Source organism: Coturnix japonica, chromosome 2 (genome assembly GCF_001577835.2).
Source record: "Coturnix japonica isolate 7356 chromosome 2, Coturnix japonica 2.1, whole genome shotgun sequence".
Lineage (NCBI taxonomy): Eukaryota > Metazoa > Chordata > Aves > Galliformes > Phasianidae > Coturnix > Coturnix japonica.
In genome coordinates this window covers 39,220,081-39,242,523 of record NC_029517.1, presented here as the reverse complement: position 1 = coordinate 39,242,523, position 22,443 = coordinate 39,220,081, and the positions used below count along the sequence as shown (strand labels likewise).

Genomic DNA, 22,443 nt, shown 5'->3' with positions numbered 1-22,443 from the left:
GCAAAAACACCACAGCATTAAAGGTGTGAAAATGTTTGACCCAGATCTTTTTGAAGATAAGAATACGCTATAGACATTTTTCACAACAAACACACACACAGAGTAAAAGGACTCATCCACAGAGCCAAAAACATATAGCATGTCTCTTGCTTCTGAAGAAGGCATAATTTGGGGGCAATTACTGTGGTTTTTTTTCTTCCTGCTTTGTGGGAGTTTTATTCAAAGCAAAAGCTTCCATAATTCTTCCATATTTAGCAAGGCTGATGCTCAACTATAACTGGGCTTTCCCTTAAAGTTCAGATCTTTCAGAGAGCCTGAACACAGAAAGCGTGAAATAAAGGGGGTACTCAGGTAATTAAGTTCATACTTTTGTCACAATACACATTGTTTTAGATCATGTTTGTATAGCACTCTTATATCATTTCCTAATACTTTTGGTTTTGGACAACTCTGGAGATAGGAATATAAAAGTGAATATTTTAATGGCTGTTTTTATCCAGTTGGGTAACATCTGTTTCCCAGGTGCTCTGGAAAGCCTGTCTTTAAAATAAGTTTTACAAATAAATAGTTCAAAGAGTCTCAAAGAATGTTACGTTGGCCAAGTGCTTTTGGAAAGCCAGGAAGTGAAATAGGGAAATATTTGCTTATCAGGCACTGGTTATTGTGGTTTTGTCACATTAAGCACTACTTTTGGACTACTTCCACATGGGGAACATAAAGCCATACTACACTTTCAGAAGTTGGTTTTTTTTTAAGACACATGCAGCAATTACTACCACCACTATAAGCAGAAATTGGGTAATTTCGGTATAGAAAGACAAACATTTGCATTCCTTTTTTAAAGAGACAGGAAGCTACATGCAGTAACAGCAGTAACTTTCTCCTTGAAGAATTACTTTGCACGAGCAAAGAGCAAGAAAACAAATGTGCAAGTGTGCACTGACAAGGTTTTCTGAGAGGTATGTAACAAGAAGAGCCCCAATTCTTTGCAGCGTTGTCTCCTACAACATGGATCTTTTCAAGGGACAAGCAGTTTCCCTAGCACAGAGCTGAAATTAAGAGATCTTGACCTAACAGACCAGCAGCTTATCAAGAAGTTAGTCACTTTATAGAGTCACTGAATGGTTGTGGGCTGGTAAGGGACCTTTTCAGCATACAATCTGTTCCAACCCCTAAGCAATTAGGCAGGGACACCAGTGCCCTGCAGTGGCCAAGAAGGAGGCTGCCTGTCCCTTAATGTACCTCCTATTCAACAGACACGCATTTTCACAGATCACAGACTGACCTGAGTCTGGGAAGGGAACCTCATAAAGGATCATGTAGTTCCCAACCCCCGTGCCCTGGCAGGGCCACAATACATACCATTTGATCTAGATCAGGTTGCCAGGCCCCCGTCCAACCTGGATCTGAACACCCCAAGGACGGGGCATCCACAACCTCCCTGGGCAGCCTGTTACAGGGCCTAACCACTCTCCTAGTGAAGAACTTCCCCCTAACATCCAACCTAAATCTTCCCTCTTTTAACTTACAACCATTTCCCTGTGTCCTGCTATTGTCAGCCCTTTTGAAGAGTTTACTCCCCTAAATTTTGATGGAGATTTCATTTGTTTTTGTGCATTACTAGAGATGGGAAGACTGCTATTTCTCAGGTTGTCCGTTAACTCACTCAGATCCTACGAAGTTAAGTTTTTATTACGTTTAACATCTGCCCCCATAGCGGGAAGCCGACTTCTGAGCAAACCCTCAACCTGCTCAGTTCTTAGGTGACGGGTGCCATCTCGTGGCCAAACGGTAACGCTTCCAGCTGCCATTCGCAAGCAATACTTCCTGTCGCCGCCCTTACAGGCAGTACGGAAACAAAAATAAGCCTTAACTAAAGAGCGGACGCCAATTGAGACTCATGACAGGGAAGGAGGAGCGTGAGGGGGCATCCGCCTGCCAACTATTACTCTCCACACAGCTCCACGCCCCCTGGCCTCCGCGTATGCGCAGTGCGAGTCGGCGTTTTCCCGCCTGCCGTGGTGGGGGTGGGTGCTGTGTGGGGTGTCAGGGAGCGTGGTTGGGGCAGTGTCCCACCGGCAGCACCGAGTACATAGCGGTGTTAGGGTTGGCGAGAGAGTGGGAGCTTTGCATTGTGAGTTTAGGGTGGTGGCTGAGCTTCAGTGTAAGGAGAGGCTCCGTAGGGACTCCCCCGCTTGGTGGGGGCTTCCCGGTGGGCTCGGTGTGGGGGATCTCACCGGGGTTTGCTTCTCAGTTAAAGGATGAAGGGCAGCAAGGAGCTGTTCTTGGTGAAATTCGTAAAGTCTTCTGGGAGCTCGGAGTATTTCTTGAAAGCTTTGGAGGTAGGTGCGAGCTGTGGGCCTGCTGGGTGTAACACTGAGGTGATCTCTGTGGTAGATGCAGCCTGCGTGTGTACATCTAAGAATAAAGCTGCATTTCCTTAACATAAGTATTCCACAGTAATTATATTGACCAAGGTGAACAAGTAACTCTGTCAAAACTTGCTGATATTGAACAAAATGCCAGGTAGGCCCGGAAGGTCCATGTGGTGGTTGCTTATCTGCCTTAATACTTAATAGGAAGAATATGGAGCTTTTCCCCACCTGGAGAGGTTTGGGGGAGCTGAAGGCACTGTATGACACGTTCAGTTTGTATGTAGTGTTTAAGTCTAAATACTGAGTGAAGCTGGGAGGTGACGGGGGCTCTTTAGATACCTTAGCTCTGTTGTGGGCTGTTTCAAATAGATGTGCTTGTGTAACATCCACAGTATTAACTATTTGTGGTTTATCAGTTAAGTAAATGTGGTTGTATGCATTGTTTTCCTGCAGTCTATAAAAGAATTTCAGTCAGAAGAACATCTCCACATTCTTGAAGAAGGAGCAGTGCTTGATATAAAAGAAAATGATAAATCCCTTTACATTTGTGATCCTTTTACTGGTGTTGCTTTCAATCATCTTAAAAAGGTATGCTACACATCAACTTATACCAGCTATACTCTTTTTTTTTCTAGAAGCTCTTATGGATGTTCTCAGACTCCTTTGTTTTTCTTCTTGCATTAAGTATAGTAGTATGCAGTATTCACAATGAAATCTTTAGAGCTTTGCTGCACTCTGTGTTTAGTGGTGAAGACAGCTAGTAAAGTGTAAGGATTATCATGAAGTAAGTGGAATGTATAGGATGTACTGTTTTTACCAAGGGTTCCTCAGGGACAAAGAAAACCTTCCTTGCTCCAGTGTACCTTCTGCTCATTCTCTTTCTTTTGTTTGTTTTCCATGTTATTTAATTGCAGCTCGGTTGTAGAATTGTTGGACCACAGGTAGTCCTGTACTGCATGCAGTCCCAGAGATGTGTCCCAAGAGCTGAGCATCCCGTGTATAACATGACCATGGCTGATGTAACGATATCCTGTACCACCTTAGATAAAGATGTCCGGGTAATGTATTGTACACAGTGGATGGTTGAGCAGGTGTTTCTGTGGCATGTGCTTCATTTATTGCTATGGCATCAGTTGTAGTATTTCACAGAATCACAGAATTGTAGGGGTTGGAAGGGACCTCTAGATCATTGAGTCCAACCCCCCTGCCAAAGCAGGTTCCCTACACCAAGTAGCAAGTGTAACTGTGCATAGTCTTTGTATGGTTTGTAGGGTAGTCATCATTTATGTAAAGAATTGTATAGAGAGAAAGGAAGCATTTTTATAATGTGTGATATACAAGCACGTATGTAGTGATGTATCTATATGTGCACATTTGCCTATATCATATAAGCATATGTAACACTGTAATGTCATTAACATTTGAGGATTTATTTATTGGCTAATGGATGTATGTGTTGGTCAGCTATCATGCTGAAGACAACATGTTACATTTCTGGCTTTTCAGTCTATGGTAAACATTAATTATCCAGCCAGCTGTGCTTTACGTGAGTTATGCTAAGGTTTTCTTTTGGTACACTCCAACAACTTATGTATGCTACCTGAAAGAACAGCCATCAATAAATCTTATTACTGATGGTAATATCATCTTTACTTAAGGTTATGTTTTTGTTTGCCATCCATGCAAATAAAATGGAATTGATATTTTTTATTAGTTTTCAGAAGAAACCACTGAAAATTGAAACTGATTTATTTTTGAGTGTGATGTAAGCTCCTAATTTATCTTTTCTTCTTTTGGTGATTTTTTTTTGTAATTTCTCTACTCAGGAGGAAGTTCATGAATATGTACAGATGATGGGTGGACGTGTGTACAGAGACCTCAATATGTCAGTAACTCATCTCATAGCAGGAGAAGTTGGCAGCAAGAAATACTTAGTAGCTGCTTCTCTGAAAAAACCTATTTTGCTTCCTTCTTGGGTTAAGGCACTGTGGGATAAATCTCAGCAAAGGTAATGAAAACAGAAACAAAGTAAAACTTAGTTTGTGTTGGGCTCTAGTGTTGGGCTCTTCTGGTTATACACGCTTCTTTCTTTTTCTAATTGATTTTACTGAGACAAAAATGCATATTTTTTCCCCCCTTTCGTTCTTTTAGCATGATGAGATACACTGATGTCAACATGGAAGATTATGCTTGTCCTGTGTTTCTTGGCTGTACAATTTGTGTAACTGGCTTAAGTAGTTCAGACAGGAAAGAAGTCCAGCGCCTCACGGCTGAACATGGTGGGCGCTATTCAGGGCAACTCAAGATGAATGAATGTACTCACCTCATAGTTCAAGAGCCAAAAGGTAAAACTTGCAGCATGCATTATTTTTCCTCCTTGACTTGAAGTAGTGTTGCTCTTGCTGCTTCTGTGTAGAGAAGTGGTGTTGATGGGAGGAGTGGCATGGGGCACTCTTACCTTGCTTTGAAGGTAGAAGAAAGAAAGGTGAACAAGAGAAGACAGAGACTTGAAGAAGAGCAGAAGAAAAAGGGAGAATTGTAGAGGGAGAGGATGAATGAAGAAAAACTATGTTTTGGGGAGAGTATGATAAGACTTCATTTATATGCTGCTTGGAATCTGATAGTGAATTAATGATTTTTAAAATTTTTTTAACTGACCAATCCTTTATACCTTCTGAACTCCCTGTAAGATGAAAGCTTTCTTCCCTTGTGGAAGGGGGAAAGGTTTGTACTTTCTTTGAATGAAGAAAGAAGTTTCATATTTTTTAAGCTGGTACAATGAAATTTCTGTGATGAGACAGATAAGTCTGATTTTTGAATGTGCTGGTACCGGCTCTGTATTACAGTTTATTCAGTTGATAGAGCGAGATAAAACTGACTACTTCTTGTAGGAGGAATTTATCAAAAGTGTATGTCAAGATGACATACTGTTAGCAACACTGTTAGTGCTGGGAACCCTTGATTAAAGATCTGCAGAGGACTTCTTCATGCTTTACTGCTTTATAAGGTTTTGGTGCCCTGTGATGCAGTACCCATGAACTCACTGTCAAGGAGATTTTACTCTGACTTTAAATAAAGGCAAGTAAATAGCAGCTCATTAGATGAGTTCTGTATAGTCCAACTTGCACCTCAAAATCAGTTATTTGAGCTTTCAGATTTTAATGTCTTTGAGTAACATACATTTTTTACATTTTATTTACCCTTGAAAGGTCAGAAGTACGAATGTGCCAGAAAATGGAATGTCCACTGTGTGCCTGTGCAGTGGTTTTCAGACAGCATTGAGAAGGGCTTCTGTCAAGATGAGACAATGTATAGAATAGAAACTGGATCAAAACTAAGTTGTACACCCAGTACCTCAACACCCACCAACAATGCCAGCAAGCTTGACAGTAAGTAAGACCTTTTAAGATGCACTTCAGGTAAGGTATTTGGAAGAGTAAGAAGGAGGAACTGTTTGAAATTAGTAGAGTGCTCTCTATTTTTGTAGTGATCATATTTTGAAATTTGGTTTGTGTTTTGCTTATGCAAAAAACTGCCACTGATCACTTTCAGGTATGTTAGGTATTGCAATGAATATGGACTTGAATATGAATAGAAGTTTAATAGTTAATCTAATTTAGGTGTACTTATCTGCTTAAGAATCACTGGTTTGTATTGTTAAGTCCTAAAAGTACAGGGCTAGTGTCTGTTGTGAATTAAATCATACCCCTGGAGGGAAAACAAATACTGTTTTTCATGTATTTGTCTTTGCTTATTCTGTAGGAATAGCTGAAAGGTGAAAACATGTTGCAAATAAAGATGGTAGCACAAAAGATACAGTCAGCTTTAAATATGCTTTTATTTTCAAATACCTGCTGTTGACTGCTACTTTAGGAAATGGCTGAGTGATGATGCACTGGGTTAGCACTACTAATGGTATGTTGGGAATTCAAGTTTGATATTACGGAAATATGTAACTCTAAAATCATTGAGCTTCAGGGTGAGCTCTTTTACTACAGAGAGGCCTCTCTCTTATGAAATGATTATTTCTATCAGATCAGGTGTCTGCCAAACTGGAAATAAAGCTTTGAAAATTGACTGTTTTCAGTGACTGTTAATTAACAGATAGCATCCACATGGGAATAAACAAAAGGCACATAAGTAATGTTTCTAGTAAGACCAGTATTCAGATATGTGTGTAAATAAAACCCTTGGTTTAACCAAGGCCCTACTTATCTGTTCTGCAGGCTATGCTTTCTTTCAGCACAACAAAATCAGGTGTGACAGCTTTCTATTTTCTTTTTCAGTTAAGTAATGGAAAGAGAGGAGCCAAAACTAATGCATCTTCTTGTATTTCCATTAAAGCTCATTCCCTTTCGGATGTCAGCTGCATTTCCAATGTAAATTTGAGTAGAGTTAATGAAACTGCTTGTAGTTCTGCAATGATCAGCAGACTGGATCCTCCTTCTGATGAGCTGGAAAACTTGGACATAAGCTCTTTTCAAGCTCCTGAAGATTTATTAGATGGCTGTCGAGTACGTTTAACAATAATTATATTTCAAATGTTCTGTCTTCACACGTGGAAGCAAACTAGGCTGAGGTGCTGGCAGTTGCTGCTAGAGTAAATTATGTTGCTTTATCAATAGCAAATAGCATGTTTCTGTTGTGTTTACATAGTGTAGCTTTTGTATGCCATGTGCAAATCAAATAAATTCATTATATTAAATGTATAATATGCCTGTATTTTTGTAAACATGTTTTAATGACAGTAGTGAATGGGTTCCAGAAATGGTGTGTGATTTTGCTTTTTGCTTCTTTTGTTTATACAACTTCCTTATGTAACTATTGGCTGTTTGTTATATTATTCAGTATTCAGATGTTTCTAGAATACCATACGAAGATAAATTAATCAAATTTTAAATGCTCAGTTTCTCTGTTTTACTTTCCTGAAATGACATCACTTATTTCTGAGTTCTAGAGAAGTCGTAGCAAGCTGTATTGAAATATTCTACTTTTCTGTTTTTTTTCCTTTCTTTAATGCCCTTATCTTTGCCATGTTTTCATTGTAGGTCTACCTGTGTGGCTTTACTGGCAGGAAGCTGGACAAGATGAGAAGGCTTATTAACTGTGGTGGTGGTGTTCGATTTGATCAGCTTAATGAAGATGTTACTCACGTTATTCTTGGGGAAAACAGTGATGAGCTCAAACACTTTTTGGACAAGACACTTCACAGGTTCTGATAGCTGCATTGCTTAAGGACTGTTTCTGCCTTGCTTTCTCCCACTAGCTCATAAGCAAGAAAATATGTATTGATTTGGAAATCCTTAGTAGATCTTGTCTTAAATAAGAAGAGTTACAGCTGGTGTTTGCAACTCTCCATCCTCATGTACTCTTGAGTACTGTAAATTTTGGGTTGCTATGAGTTGCTTCAGTAAATAGAAAACAGGTATTCTCACTGGTGAAAAATGGGTATTAGTGTATTAATATATTGTAAAGAAAGAAATTGGCAACTCAGCAGAGGGCTGATATAATGTGAATTGTAGAAAATAAGTATGAAACTGTCTGTCCTCATTCTTAAGCATGAAATCTTAAAGTCTGCTAAGCATGCTGTAGTATTGGGGTTTGAGACTTAAGGTGCATGTGTGTTTGCAGAGTGGGAAACAAGAATCAAAGTTTTGAGACCTGCTGTAACTTGTTTGTGTAACACTTTATTTTATAGGCCTCACATAGTGACAGCAAAATGGTTACTGGAGTCGTTTAATAAAGGCTATCTCTGTCCAGTGGAGCAATATATCCCTCAAAACTACCAGCTGTTAGTGAATACAATTTTGGAACAACCTGATGCAAAGTTAGTTCTTCCCAAAAACAACAGCATCTTGAAGAAGAAAGCTGTGAATGTTGTAAAGCACCAGAAAGCTGCAGAAGACGACTTCCTCTCTCAGTATGTCAGTAATGATTCTACATTAGGTAGGTTCAAGGCTTAGCATGCTGTAGGCAGTTGAACAGGTCATGTAGAATTTGAGTTTTCAAGTATTTAGTTATTAAAAGTTGAGTATTTTAACTTCAGTATTGTATTTTTAGGAGTCATTCCCTATGAAGCTATTCTGAACTGCCTTTGTTTTTGTCAAACTACTACTCTTTTTTTTTATTCTTTCTTCTAGTTGAAGCTGAGAAACTAATATCTGGTAGCTTCAACGATGTTACTCATGTGTCTGTTCAAGAAGAGAATCATTCTTCTGTCTGTAATGGTTCTTTGGGAGAGCCCTCTGCACTAGATGAAGGAGGTTTATTTGCCAGGAAGAGATTTCTTCTTTTGGGTTTTGGAGAAGAAGATGAGTCCTGCATTGCAGATCTGATTAAGGAGCATGCTGGGAAAACCGTGCCACTGCAAAGCAGAATCATTGCAGACTATGCTGTGGTGCCTTTATTGGGCTGTTCTGTGGAGCCAACTGTTGGTGATGTTGTCACGAATACATGGCTGGTAAGGGAGTTATATTTTCAGTCTAGTGAGTAAACATATCTATTATAAATACATCTTGCTAGAATGCAGAGTTACTGGTGGCTTTTCTGCAAATGAGATGTTGAGAAATGAGTCTTAATTCATTTGAAATTTGCTAAACCAAAGTATTCCTTAAAGTCTCTGCACCCTTACGGTATCTTAGCTATTTCAAAAATGAAGCTTTCTACAGGCTTGTTAAATAAGACTCATGACTCAAAGGCTTCTTGTGTGAAGGTCTCCAGGACTGGAAGAGTAGTAACTGGAAAGTTCTGAAAGATGCCTAAATCAGGCAAACCTGATAAGGCAAATGTCATCTAGGAGAGCATTTGTCTAATTGTATGTGAAAAAACTTCATCAAATGCAGTGATAGAAACAGAATTGCATATTTATCAAGTCCATAAATGCTGTTGTACAGTAGCTGAGTTACTGCAGTTTTCTGTTGCTGTTTAGCCTGATTTGTGTTTTTATCTGTATCTTCTTCTTTTTTAAGGCAACGTGTGTGGAACAGCAGCTTCTCTTAGATCCCCAGTCCAATCCGCTTTTCACACCAGTCCCAGTAATGGAAGGAGTTACTCCTTTGGAGGACTGTGTTCTTTCTTTTAGCCAATTTACTGGTGCAGAGAGAGACTCCCTGGTTTATCTGGCAGGACTTCTAGGAGCAAGGTATGTTTCTTCCTGTTTGTATACAGTCACTGTGACTAAATCTCTTAGAGATTTCTTCTTTTGTAGAACTAAAATATTTCAATATTAAGTTCTTTTGGATTCAGTTCATCTAAGTTGTGACAACGTAGTTAATTCCTGCTCAGTTAGAGAAATCTTGTTTATTTTCACACAGCCTGATTTCTTCCAGAAACCCTGAGTTGGTAATTTTATAAATTTGATGACAAAATTGACACAGAAATGTCACTTTTTCAGATGTCAGATTTTCTACGTTCATAGAATTGTAGAATGGCTTACATTGGAGGACCTTAAAAATCATGTAGTTGCACATCAAGAGATGGGGCACCCATAGCCTCTCTGGGCAACATCTTCCAGTGCCTCACCACCCTCTGAGTAAAAAATTTCTTCCTAACATCTAATCTGCATCTCTCGGTTTTTTAGTTTAAAGCCATTTCCCCTTGTTCTCACCATCAGACTATGTAAAAAGTTAATCCCTCTCCTGCTTGTAAGGTCATTTCAGTTACTGGAAGTCTGTGATGAATTTTCCCACAGCCTTCTCCAGACTGATCAAGCCCAACTCCCTCAACTTGTCTTCATAGGGGAGGTGCTCCAGCCCTTTGATCGTCACCCTCTGGATCCACTCCAACAGCTTCACATCCATCCTGTAGTGGTGACACTGGCCTGTACACACTATACCAGACCCTGTGGGCAGAGCAGAGGGGGACAGTCACCCTCCACTCCCTGCTGACCAGTCCACTTTTGATGTAGCCCAGGATTCTGTTGGCCTTCCAGGCTGCAAGTGTACACTGCTTCTTTTTGGCTATCAGGACCCCCAAGTCCTTCTCTGCAGGGAAACAGCCTTTGGATAATTCTACTGGTCTTTGTATTATTTGAAAGTATTTTGTAGCATTATAGACTTGCCACAGGTTAACCTTGTTTATGACTAAGTAAATGTTTTATTAATCTCATTTTAGAGTCCAGGAATTCTTCGTGAGAAAAGCCAATGCAAAAAAGGGAATGTTTGCAAGCACCCATCTTGTGGTGAAAGAGCCGGATGGTTCCAAGTATGAGGCTGCAAAGAAGTGGAATTTGCCTGCAGTCACTGTAGCTTGGCTTTTGCAGTCTGCAAGGACAGGAAAGAGAGCAGACGAAAGCAAGTTTCTGGTTGAACATGCGGATGCTGAAGGTTTGTAATTAGCAAGTTAGGGAATATGGGAAGGAAGGTCAGATGATTGAAGTTCTTTTAAACAAGCATATGTGATACCTGTGTTTTTTTAGAAGAGAAATCAGATGGCTTGCTTATATTTTATTTGTTTCCTTTTTAAGATGAGAGTTCTGTTACTAAGCTTAGCAAGACATCACCAACTACCAAATTTCCTGATTCTCCAGAACGACCTTCTTATCTCCATGAAGCTGGGAAAAAACCAGCCGTCACCCCTCTTGATATCAACAGGTTTCAGAGCAAAGCTTTCCAAGCTGTAATCTCTCATCATATTGGGAAGACAACAACTCCTCCTGCACCAGGAGGACTGCTACAAAAAGAACCGTCTTTACACCTTGATACACCATCAAAATTTCTTTCCAAAGACAAGTTATTCAAGCCTTCTTTTGATGTAAAGGTAACGTTCTTTGCAAACTTTTGTGTTGATGGAGCTATTGAATTCAAAAATATGCATACACAAAAACATTGTCATGAGCCTCTTCACCCTGTTAACTACAGCCTATTTTGAATAAAGCAGAAAAACTGCCACTGTTAATTTGCATGTATTGCTAGTTAACAACCTGTGATTTAAATGTTTCGTAGTAGATGTTTTAGTTTTTAACAAAGCTCCTTTGTGCTTGTTGCATCTTATTTGAACTACACCTCACAGAACATAATCTGTTCTTTGCATTGAATGACAGAAATATAACCAGAAGGCTTGTTTACTCCTCCAGATATTAGGAAAAAAATGTTTACTTGTTCTGTGATGAAATGCTACTTTAATGACTTCTAAAACGTAACAATGGTATAGCAGTTAAAATTAGTACTGCAAATTGAGAAATGGATTATTATGGCTTTGGGTTCACTTTCTCATTCTGAAAGCCATGAAAAACTCTCAACCTGAAAAGTGGTAAAGAAACCACCAGGTCTGTCTGTGCTGGAATAGCTACTGAGCGAATTGAATGTGCTTGTGATGCCTTCTGATTTGCTTTTCATTATCAACGCCTTGATTAGGAGGTAAATTTACTGATTTTTTTCTATCAAGTTGTAGGGTTTTTGTGCTGGTGGATTATTATTTTTTCCCCCTTCTCTTCCATTCCTCCCCCTCTTCCCTTCCAAAGGAAGAGCACTCATTGGAAATGGCTTGCGATTAGAAATGCCTGGATTTGGCTGCTGGCTTCTTTCCATTGCAGGGAGTTCTCCCTGATGATAGTGAAAAAGAGGATTAGATCTTCTCTTTTCTTCTTCCTGTTTTATATACGTATACACTAAGAGTGGGATTCTCTTGTACAGTTTTTGTGCAGTGGTACTTTCATTTGTGCTTGCTAGTTGCTACTCTAGTACACAGTCTTGTTTTTTTGAGTATGAAACATTCCTACTATATTTGTGAAACTTGCTCAAGTGAGAATGTTGGTTGCAATGCCTTCATGAAAGTCAGTCGGTTACTTTGGTGGGTTTATTTTATTTTATTTTATTTTATTTTATTTTGTAGGATGCTCTGGCAGCTTTGGAAACTCCAGGAGGTCACGGTCAAAGGAACAGGAAGCTGAGCACGCCTCTTTCTGAAGTCATTGGCAGAAACCTGAAATTGGCACTGGCAAACAGCACTCGGAATACAGAAGCTCTTACTGCCAGCCCTCAGCTGAAGGCTGCACAGCCAGAAGCGGTAGGAGATCTTGGTTATGAGCTGTTGGAACATAGGTTGATTAAGAAAATGCTGTAACTTTTGTGAGTTAAGCTATAAAGGAGCTTGTGCATTGTGTAAAAATCTGTATGATTTTGCATCTTCAAAGATGAATAACGCAAGATAAGGCAGCAAGCAAAAATTTAACAGTCTTTCTCTCCTGTCTGTACTGCCATCCCAAATACTAAGGAGTTGCTAAGCAGCGTGGTTTATAGAGCTGTGACCATTCAGTTTTCATAGCATTAGGATGGGAGGGTTTTATAACAATTTAGAAACTCCTAGACTCTTGATGGGCAGGATTAAATATTTTATGTTTGACTTAAGTTAGAGTTCCAGCCTAATCTACTCTAATAAGAGAAAACAGAAAAAGAAGTGAGAGAAACGAGTGTGTGTGTACTGCTTCTCATGTTGTTGCACAATATACTATGAAGGAGGGGAAGAAACTAATGGCATTCAGTAAGGGAAGGTTGTTATTTCTTATTGTGTAGTTTCTGAACTCTTTCCCTTTTCACTCTGGTAGAGTGAAATGCTTTTGTGGTATCAGGTTTGATAATTCCTTCATTTTGGTGGTCAGGGAAGCGGTCAGTCTGTGATGAAAAAAGCACAATATGGCTCAGTGAATCTTTTGTCTTTGGATCCCTAGTGCTTGGAAGGACAGTTGCGCTCTCTTTTGATGTGGACATTGGACATATCAAAAGCAGAAAAAAAAAAGTTTTCCTTTTCCTGTTATTACAAATATGATCACATAATACACTAAATACTTAAATATTACTGTAAGTCATACAAAAGCTTTCTAAACATGATTTTTTTTCTTCACCTACTTGAATAGGAAGAAGAGTCCAAGCCTCTAGCTGGTGTTGTTATATGTGTTAGTAAAAAACTTAGTAAGAAGCAAAGTGAACTGAACGCTGTGGCAGCTTCTCTTGGTGCAGACTACAGGTATCAGACAAAAAAAAGAAAACTTTGAAGCTTCTGCCCTGATGGGAACTGAAATAAATATGAATGTTAGCATTTTAGTACCCTCATCTATGGGGACCTTCTGCTGTAGCTGAACTTCAGGTTTTACTGTCTTAAATGATTTATGTTTAAGTAGTGAATGTGACTATGTTTTGTGATTACAACCTATTCTTTTCAGCTTCTGTTACTGAGAGGAACTACAGACTATTTCCTTTAGATAACAAATGTTAATTTTTATTAGTTTATGTATTTTTATCAGAATACGTCAGTAAAAGAAAAACATATAATAAACTTGTCACACTTATTTTTAGGATCTGATTTGGAACTTCATTTACTTGGATAAAACAAAAAGTAACAGCAAATCAAAATCCCTAACTCTCCTTTACACCTTTGTCAGACTAAGTCTTGTTTACTTCAGGAATGCTTTTAAAGAGATTGAAAGCATTCTGTCCTGAAGCTGAAAGCTGTCTGTCTTTTGTTATGACTAAATAAATAATGAGCCCACTTTCTTCATCAGAGTGTAGGTATTATTTCTAGGATCAGCTGCTGATTCTTTTTGATAGATAATTATATCCTCAAGTTGTATTTCATTTTATTTTCTAGATGGTGTTTTGATGAAACAGTAACACACTTCATCTACAAGGGAGGACAAAATGACAGCAACAAGGAATATAGATCTGTTAAAGAACGAGGAATACATATTGTTTCAGAACACTGGCTTTTACAGGTATGAAGCTTGGTTTTTTTCTTCTCTTCATACTAGAGATGAACAGAAAAGAAAGCTTAAAACTCATTAGATAGCAGTTGATTTTCTGTTGGAATTTACATTGAACATAGGAATTGATGTTTTATATTCTGCTTTGAACGTAGGAGTTGAACAAATTTCACTAGCATGCATTTACCTTGTACTCTGTAAGGCAAAAAGAAATTCTCTTTCATTCAGCAGTTCTGCTACATGTTTCCCAGAATGAGAGCTGCACTTTTCTCTTGTGTAAACTACATCTTTCTGTGATCGTTTTCATATGCTTAGATATGGAACTTGTATTAATTTTCATCCAGTTTCTCATCTTTCTTATATTAACTAATATTGTTACAGTGTGCCCAAGAATATAAACAGCTTCCTGAATCTCTCTTTCCTCACACTTACAATCCCAAAATGAGCCTGGACATCAGTGCGGTGCAAGATTTCAGGCCCTCCTCTTCCAGTAAGCTTCCAGCAACTGGAAATCCAGCAGAAGAAAATGAGGTATAGTGTGTGATAGAAATTCATGTTCTATGACATCATGGGAATTCAGTTCACATGGCTGTTATGTTTAATGTAATAAGTGAAATTGTTTCTTTATTCAGTGATACTCTGAAGCAGATTTCACTAGTAATTAACAGTAGCTATTGCAGATACTCTTTCATGCTTTTCTTGCATTTGTAATCCTCTTCTAGGACAATAGAGGCAGACACAGACATTTCAGGATTAGAAGTGCTTTCCACATCTGAAATAGCATAGCCCATTCTTTACCTTCTTGTTTAAGTGAACAAGAGATCCAAGCTTTACTTAGTAGACCTATAGACTGCAGAGTAGGTGTTGTCATTAATGCTATTGTTCATTGTTTTACTGTCATTGTGGTGGCATAAAGATTAATTTATTCTAAAGCGAGATTATTCTTCATCAGAATTTTCACAAGCGTTGAACAAAGGTAAAAATAAACAAAGTGGTATTCTACGTGTCTTTGTCGGCTTTAGATTATTCCAGTGGATGAAGATGATGCTGCAGATGATTTAACTACTGACCAAGTGAAGGAAACAGTTGGCACAGGGGAGGAGCACGCTGGAACAAGTGAATCCAAGGGAGGTAAATATAAATTCCTGTTCTCAGAATAGTCACATAATGTCAAACTGCCTGTGTAAGTCTTCTACAGTTTCAGGTGCTGAATGTTAAGATGTGAAAGCTTTAGGTACTGTTATTTATTTACCAGTCAAATACAGCTAGTTGCTGTTGCTCAGTATGAGGGAGAGGTTTTGCTCTCTAGTTTAAAGATCTTGCCAGTCTATTACAAAACTAGGCTAATCCATTACAAATTACTTAGTTGCTATTTCTTTTTATTATTTTTAAACACCAAAGTTTGATTTCTAGCACAGAATATCAGTATTGTATACATTTTTGTGTTATGTAAAGAAGTGTGTTACAGGAGAGTTGTGGAATATAAGGTAGATCGTGTGTACAATTTCAGAAGTGATCCAAATGGGAATTCCTGCTTATGACAAGAAATGGGTGATTTCAGTCATACTTCATTCTCATAGATAGTCTTTCCCTGTTTGATTAGATAATCTTCCTCCCTGATACAGGGGAGGGAAATTAACTTTAATGGCTGTACTTTTCACCTATTATAGTAATCTTGATCTTGTGGACTTTGTTTATTCTCTTGAAGTTTTAACCCAGGCACTAGAAATGAGGGAGAGCTTCCAGAGGCAGCTGCAGGAGATCATGTCTGCGACATCAATAGTGAAACCACAAGGACAAAGAGGATCTCTTTCAAGGAACAGTTTTGATAGTTCTCCAGCCACTCCTGATAGTGCCCGGTCTGTGCGAAATGGCCGCAGCAGGGCCTTGGAAGCTCTAAGGTATCAGTTTTCAGTGTATCTTGTCTTACCCTCTCTACTCAGACAATCACTGAAACATGAGTAGATCTCCAGGGTTTTCAGTTGTATTGTCTTTCTGTTCTGATATACTTCATTTGCTTGTAATTCAGAATCTTTAACAAGACCTGCTAGATAAAATCAGAGTATAATCTTAATCCTACAGTTATGTATAAATGAGTATATTTGCTTTTCAAAAAATAGTAGAATAGAATTGTATTTTAAATTTGAAATGAATTGTGCTAACCAACTAATTTGTCTTCGGATTAGTTAGTGTTGTTAGAGATATTTGAAGAAAACAGTGCTGCAATATTTCAGTACCTTGGTCACATACAAATAGTAGTTGTTCCTATGAAGTTCTTGGTGAATATTTATCATTTCTTCATTTCTCTCTGTGTAATCATGGTGAATAGGATTTTAGTTCCAGCAGTGCTGAGTTGCTCCAGTGAGAATGTAATCAAAATCTTTCAAAGTCATTCCTTTAGTTGGGTGTTTGTCTTCAAATTAAAAGGTTCAGTAAAGGGTAGAGTGCACTGATTATGAAATAATTCATCAGCATGACAAGTGGTGAAAATATCTCCTACTTAATGTTATGGTTGCCTTTTTTCAGCCATGCTGACCCTTAAACCCACAAAGGCAGATTGCCAAAGTTGCTTTCATACTGAAGGCTTCCACTTTTCTGGACACGCTTTCTAATAACGTCACTTGGATGTTATGGTTGATGTGATTTTTAAAATGTTACCTTCTAGTATGGTAGTCTTCTGTAAAACAAAGGAGTATTTAAGGTATCTCTGCTTTTTCTCTCAGGCAATCTCGTCAGGCTCTCACAGATATCAACACGGAGCCATCCCAGAGTGAGCAGATCATCTGGGATGATCCTACAGCGAGGGAGGAGAGAGCGAGACTTGTTAGCAACTTTCAGTGGCCTAACAGTCCTTCCTTCACAGAGCAAGCTCAGAGTAATGTCAACAGGAACATGGATGAGTCTACCTTCAAAGGATCTATACCTGATGCAGAGATTGCTGGTATAGGTAAAATAAAGTCAGAAATGAAATACCATTTTTCTTACAACATCGGGTTTATCCTTGGAGATTTTAAAATACGGTGATGCTTAGATTTTACTTCAGACATACTTAAAGAGTGAACAGTGTTGGGATTTCATCTGTGGTCAAACACCAAAGCAGACAGGTCACGTAGATACAGTGGAATTCAAATTGGAATGCTAGTAGCAGAATTTTTTTAATGTTAGTAGGTAAAGAATGAAGGAGCAGGAAGAAGATACTTGTGAGCGCCAAAAATAGTATCTGAGAGCTACTTATGAATTTGTTTCCATTATGATTTAGTCAAAATACTATGTTCATCTTCCCTATTATTTATGAAGTCTTAATCTTCTGCTAGGAAGAAAATTAGCTAAATAAGTTCAGTTGATTTTGTTTGTTTTGTTTTGTTTAACTGCGTAAGTGCATTTAGCAAAAGAAATCAGGTCATTTGAGGTTTTTCTGCTTTTCAAAACAGGGCATCCAGGGAGATGGCCTGCAAGGTTCAGTCAGTGGTCTGTGGTATAAGGAAGAGCACCTTTTAAGAAGGGCAATATTGACATGTTAACTGTGCATGTTGTAGCAGCTATTTAGGATAACTACTTTTGTACTTTGTCCATAATTATATTTGTCTAAGGACAAATCCTGTAACAGTGTTTTACTTCCTCAGTTGTTCCTGAGGCTGGGGATGGAGATACGATTGAAGATTTGAAGAATCCTGTATGTAGAGATCCTGAAACACCCATTAAAGATCACTTGATCCCCACTCCGCAGGCTCCCAGCATTGCATTCCCACTGGCTAACCCTCCTGTGGCACCGCAGCCCAAAGAAAAGGTTTGACATTTGAAGAAATGCTCATGATTGTATGTGTTCTAAAAGTGTAGCTATACTTTAAGGGCTGCTCTGAAAGTAATGCCTCCTGTGTTATTGTGTTCGCCCATGAGAGGCAGATGTCAGTGGTATGGCAGTAGGGATTAAATGTTTTCAATAGTATTTCATTACATGTTGTTGCTGTGTGACAGATGGCAGCAGGGGGGCGGTCTGGCAAAACGGTGTCTGACATGCAAGTGCATCTGAAGAGAAAGTGGGGCATTAAATTCCTCCATGTGGAAAAAATGGCACCCATTGACATTCAGCACTGCTTACTGAATGTTTATGGAGACCAAACAGTGGATGTGAGCACAGTGAGTTAGTGGATGGTGCATTTCAGCAGTGGCAACAGCATCCACGTGAAATGAGCTGAGAAGAGCCCTATGGAGAAGGAGTTGGGGATCCTGGTGGATGAAAAGCTGTACGTGAGCTAGCAGTGTGTGCTTGCAGCCTGGGATACCATCTGTATCCTGGTGGCCAGAAGGACGAGGGAGATGATTGTTCCTCTCTGCCCTTCTGAGGCCCCGTCTGGAGTATTTCGTATAGACCTGGGGCCCCCTGCACAGAAAAGACATGGAAGTGTCAGAGCAGGTCCTAAGGAGGCCATGAAGGCGATCAGAGGTCTGAAGCACCTCTCTTATGAAGATAGGCTGAAGTAGCTGGTCTTGTTTAGCCTGGAGAAGAGAAGGCTCCAGGGAGACCTCCTTGCAGCCTTCTACTACTTTATGGGTGCTTATAAGCAGGAGGGGGAACTCAAGCCACGTTAGGATGATAGAAAAAAAGTTATACCTGTATTTTGCAGATGGTGTTTGGAATTTAGGCTTAAATACCAACTGAATATTTTTGTTCTGGACAAAAATCTGGTTCAGAAATTTAACATATAGTGAACTTGAAAGCAACTAGGAAGATGAGTTTAGGTTTTTGCCTTCATTGTCTCATTTGATGTTCCAACTTCCAGCACCGACTGTGTCTCTTCAGAGGGCTGCAGTGTCATGTTACTGAATAAGCTGTGGTGGAAATATATAGTGGGCCTTGGGAGTTAAAGAAAGCCTGAATGGATGAGGTAGTGTGATAGAGGGATGATGGTTATTTCATGTGTTCAGCTTGGCATTCAGTGAATATGGATTAGTTTTTATGACAGATTTGTTCACTTCTGCCCTAAAAAAAGGGGGGAACCGAGAGGATGTTAAGCAGGAATTTAATGCTGATTTGATAAGATCCAGCTTTTGTCAAGTGATTGACAGATTTGGTTCTTCTTTTCCATGCTAAAAGAAAACTTAACATAAAAATAACCCAGAATTGCTCACAGGGAAATAATCAGCTGTCAAACTAATCTTTCTGTAATATTTCCAAAATCTGTTGCTGTATTTTCAGGCTGCTACAGAAAATGAGAAGGTAGATGAAGAACCAGAAAAATGCCGTAAATTTCAGCTGTCTTCTCTTAATCCTCAAGAAAGATTTGACTACTGCCATCTGATTGAGGAATTAGGTACCAGATATTTGTGAAATGCATGGCATAGTGTGTGTTATAAGCTGGTCAGCTGTAGCTCTCTGGGAAAAGAAAGGGCTTCTGTTAATGAATTGTCAGATTGGAGCTCTCAGATTTATGGTTTTCTGTGCTTGCAAGCAATTCCTTGAATATATTATTATTATGTGAGTGATCAGCTTTGCTATAAAACAGCAATGGTTTTGTATTCTGGCAGTTTCTTTTAGCTGTCTCCACAACAGCCCCATTCTTTACTGTCAGGAGTGTCTAGGGTCTGCTGTCTTCTGGTGTCTCCCATTCATGTCTCTGTTATACTACCACTTGTTTTCTTTTCCCAGAGCTCCTCTTTCCTTGCCAGCTTCTCCCTTATCAATTAAAAAATATTTTCAGTGTAAATCTGAGATTTTCTTTTTTTTTCTTTGTTTTAAATTCAAATAATTCTCACTTTGTGTGATTTCTTTTTTGTGGTACAGCCTGAACTCTAAATAACTTGAATCATATTAAATCCTCAATTCCAAGGTGGAATAGTGCTTGAGAAACAGTGCTTTGATCCAAGTTGCACACACATTGTTGTGGGACATCCTCTTCGAAATGAGAAATTCCTGGCCTCGATGGCAGCTGGAAAGTGGGTGCTTCATCGTTCCTACCTGGAGGCGTGTAGAGGAGCTGGCTGCTTTGTTCAGGCATGTAACCTCGTTACTGAGGAACTAGAATGTTGCGCTTTTTTTTAATGTCTCTTTTTATTTTACTGGAAAACAACTTCTCAAAAGCAACCTTGGGGTTTTTAGGGTATCTCAGGAACTTTTGGCAAGCTCGTCTCTGAAAACAGGTTCCTGACCAAACTTGTCCTAGCACAGGACAAATGAAATACCTGTACTTCATTGGTGTTTCTGGAAATTGAAGCTTGAATATCTCTTGTTAATTTTTCACTAGTTATTCATCTTGAGGTCACAGATCTCGTACGCCAGGAATTAACTCTTAATTTTTCTATACATCAGCAAAGCTTTAAAGATTCCAACCCCATAAACCTGTGCGTTTTGAGCACCCTCTTCAAAAATGTCCGAAGTGGCTTTGCAGTACTGTTGAATTCCACTGCTGATAACCACAAGAATAGCTTGATTGTATATGATGTGCATTACTGTTACAGAAAACAGGAGTTGATTTAAAACTGTGGAGAGTTTTTATGCATGGGCATAATTACATGCATTTAAGAGACATATCTCTAACTTTATCAAGAGCTGTTTTGCTCAGATAAAATAGATGCATAAATCTAGACTGATTTGTGATTTGTTCTGGATGTGTTTTTTTAGTACTAATCTTTCTGCTAATAAAATTGACAAGACTTCTCTGTAATTCATGCCTATGATTATTCTAGGAAGAAGATTATGAGTGGGGAAGTGATTCCATACTTAACGTTTTGCCTGGAATCAATGTAAACCAGAAGAAGCTAGCGCTCGCAGCCATGAGGTGGAGGAAAAAAATTCATAAAGGAAGGCAAGAAACTGGAATTACTGAGGTACTGAGATGTGTGTTGGATATAATGTGTACAGTGTGGATGGCCAAGATGGGATTTGTCACTGAGAAACCCAGAAATTTCTCTGTCAGGAAAAGTGAATTTGTCTTACTAAGAACAAAATGGCTTAGCTGGATATCTTCTAGTTAGTTAGGTAACCTGATAGTAGGCCTGATAGTTTTATACTGTGCTTTTTTTCTGCCTTTTACAATGTAGAAGGACAAAACCAGGTGACTGCAAATGTTTGTCTGATAGCTACTCCCAAAGGAGGCAAGTGAGGGGTCTGTGAAGTCTGTGCTTTTGTAGTGTCAACATCATTATGGCTAAATGGAGTCTTTTATCTAGGGAGCTTTCAGTGGCTGGAAAGTGATCCTGAATGTTGATCACACCAAGGAAGCAGGATTCCGACGCCTTCTTCAGTCAGGAGGAGCCAAAGTATGTAGCTCTCCGGGGAAAAAAAAGTTACCCATTACTATTGGGTTTTTCTTATCTTCTGTTGTTGTTTTGTTGAGTGTTGTTAATTTTTAAGGCATTGGTATAATTTCTTAAACTCAGTGCTGGGTATTGTCCATGCCAGCAGTAGGTCCTAGCCAAAACTGTCAGACTGCTGAGCACAGAATTTGTGGGCCCTGCTCTGATGAGAGGATCTTGAAAGGTAAAGATGGTACAGAATACACAGTAAATAGTATTTTGTGTTGGTTTGATAGTTGAGTGTGAATTTATAGGTCATGAGCTGCATGTTTCTTCCATAGGGAAGAAACACTAAAATTAATAGTTTTTGTCTCTCGTGTTTTAATCTGTAGGTGTTTTCTGGTCATTCTGTGTCTTTCTTCAAAGAAGCAACTCATCTCTTTGCTGACTTCAGTAAGCTGAAGCCATCTGACACCAGGGTGAACGTAGCAGAGGCGGCAGCCCAGGGAGTGAACTGCTTAAAGCCAGAGTACATAGCAGACTTCCTCATCCAGGTGTGTGCTGTGCAGGCAGGATGGGGCAGGCCTCTCACCTCCAGCAGGTCACGAGGAGCCTCTGCCAGAGCAGGGAGCTTGCAAAAAATATTCAAGATGTGCATGTGCAATGTTCGTTTGATTAATCCTAGAAAACAACTAAGCAATTTCTTTATTCCCAGAAGATCCTCCTTGAGCTAAGCAACTTTTTTTCTCCTTCCTCTATTGAAGGATCCACCTCCCCCAATGGAGTCTTACTGGCTGCCAGAAGCTCAGTCTTGCTTCCAGAACAGCAAAGAACTTGGGACTGGATTATCCCAGAAAAGAAAAGCGCCAGGAGAAATGAGCAGAGTCAAGCGATCCCGAATGCACTGAGAAAGTTCTGTGCTTTTAGTTTGTACATTTTTATATATTTGTATTTATGGTTTTTTTTCATCCTCACAGCAGAAATTAAAAGCTTTGAATTTCAGTTCTAATTTGTCCTGAGATTAAAATAAGGTTACAGTAATATTCATAGGGACAATCTCTTTGGTTACCAGTGCTGTTAATGATTTGGTTTAGGGACAGCATTGTATAAGTACTTTGAGATGCTTAGCACACCTTGTCT

General features: G+C 39.1%; 1 protein-coding gene across 3 annotated transcripts; it reads left to right on the top strand.

Moving 5' to 3' along the window:
- Positions 1-1,809: 1,809 nt before the first annotated feature.
- On the top strand, positions 1,810-22,308 carry TOPBP1 (DNA topoisomerase II binding protein 1). 3 transcript variants are annotated; one of them, XM_015854057.2, is made up of 28 exons: positions 1,810-1,848; positions 2,255-2,342; positions 2,829-2,963; positions 3,290-3,433; positions 4,202-4,383; positions 4,527-4,720; positions 5,585-5,764; positions 6,720-6,889; positions 7,424-7,587; positions 8,074-8,321; positions 8,516-8,835; positions 9,344-9,516; positions 10,488-10,699; positions 10,840-11,132; positions 12,207-12,380; positions 13,228-13,337; positions 13,959-14,082; positions 14,452-14,601; positions 15,093-15,201; positions 15,779-15,971; positions 16,794-17,017; positions 17,694-17,857; positions 19,268-19,382; positions 19,899-20,062; positions 20,755-20,895; positions 21,238-21,327; positions 21,696-21,857; positions 22,068-22,308. In XM_015854057.2, the coding sequence occupies exons 2-28, from the start codon at positions 2,262-2,264 to the stop codon at positions 22,209-22,211; spliced, it is 4,560 nt and encodes a 1,519-aa protein (XP_015709543.1). In that variant the 5' UTR covers positions 1,810-1,848; positions 2,255-2,261; the 3' UTR covers positions 22,212-22,308. The 3 variants fall into 3 exon arrangements, with proteins under 3 accessions (XP_015709543.1, XP_015709542.1, XP_015709544.1); XM_015854056.2 differs by lacking the exon at positions 1,810-1,848 and adding an exon at positions 1,870-2,027; XM_015854058.2 differs by lacking the exon at positions 1,810-1,848 and having other exon boundaries at positions 1,870-2,342; positions 10,903-11,132.
- The last annotated feature ends 135 nt before the right edge of the window (positions 22,309-22,443 follow it).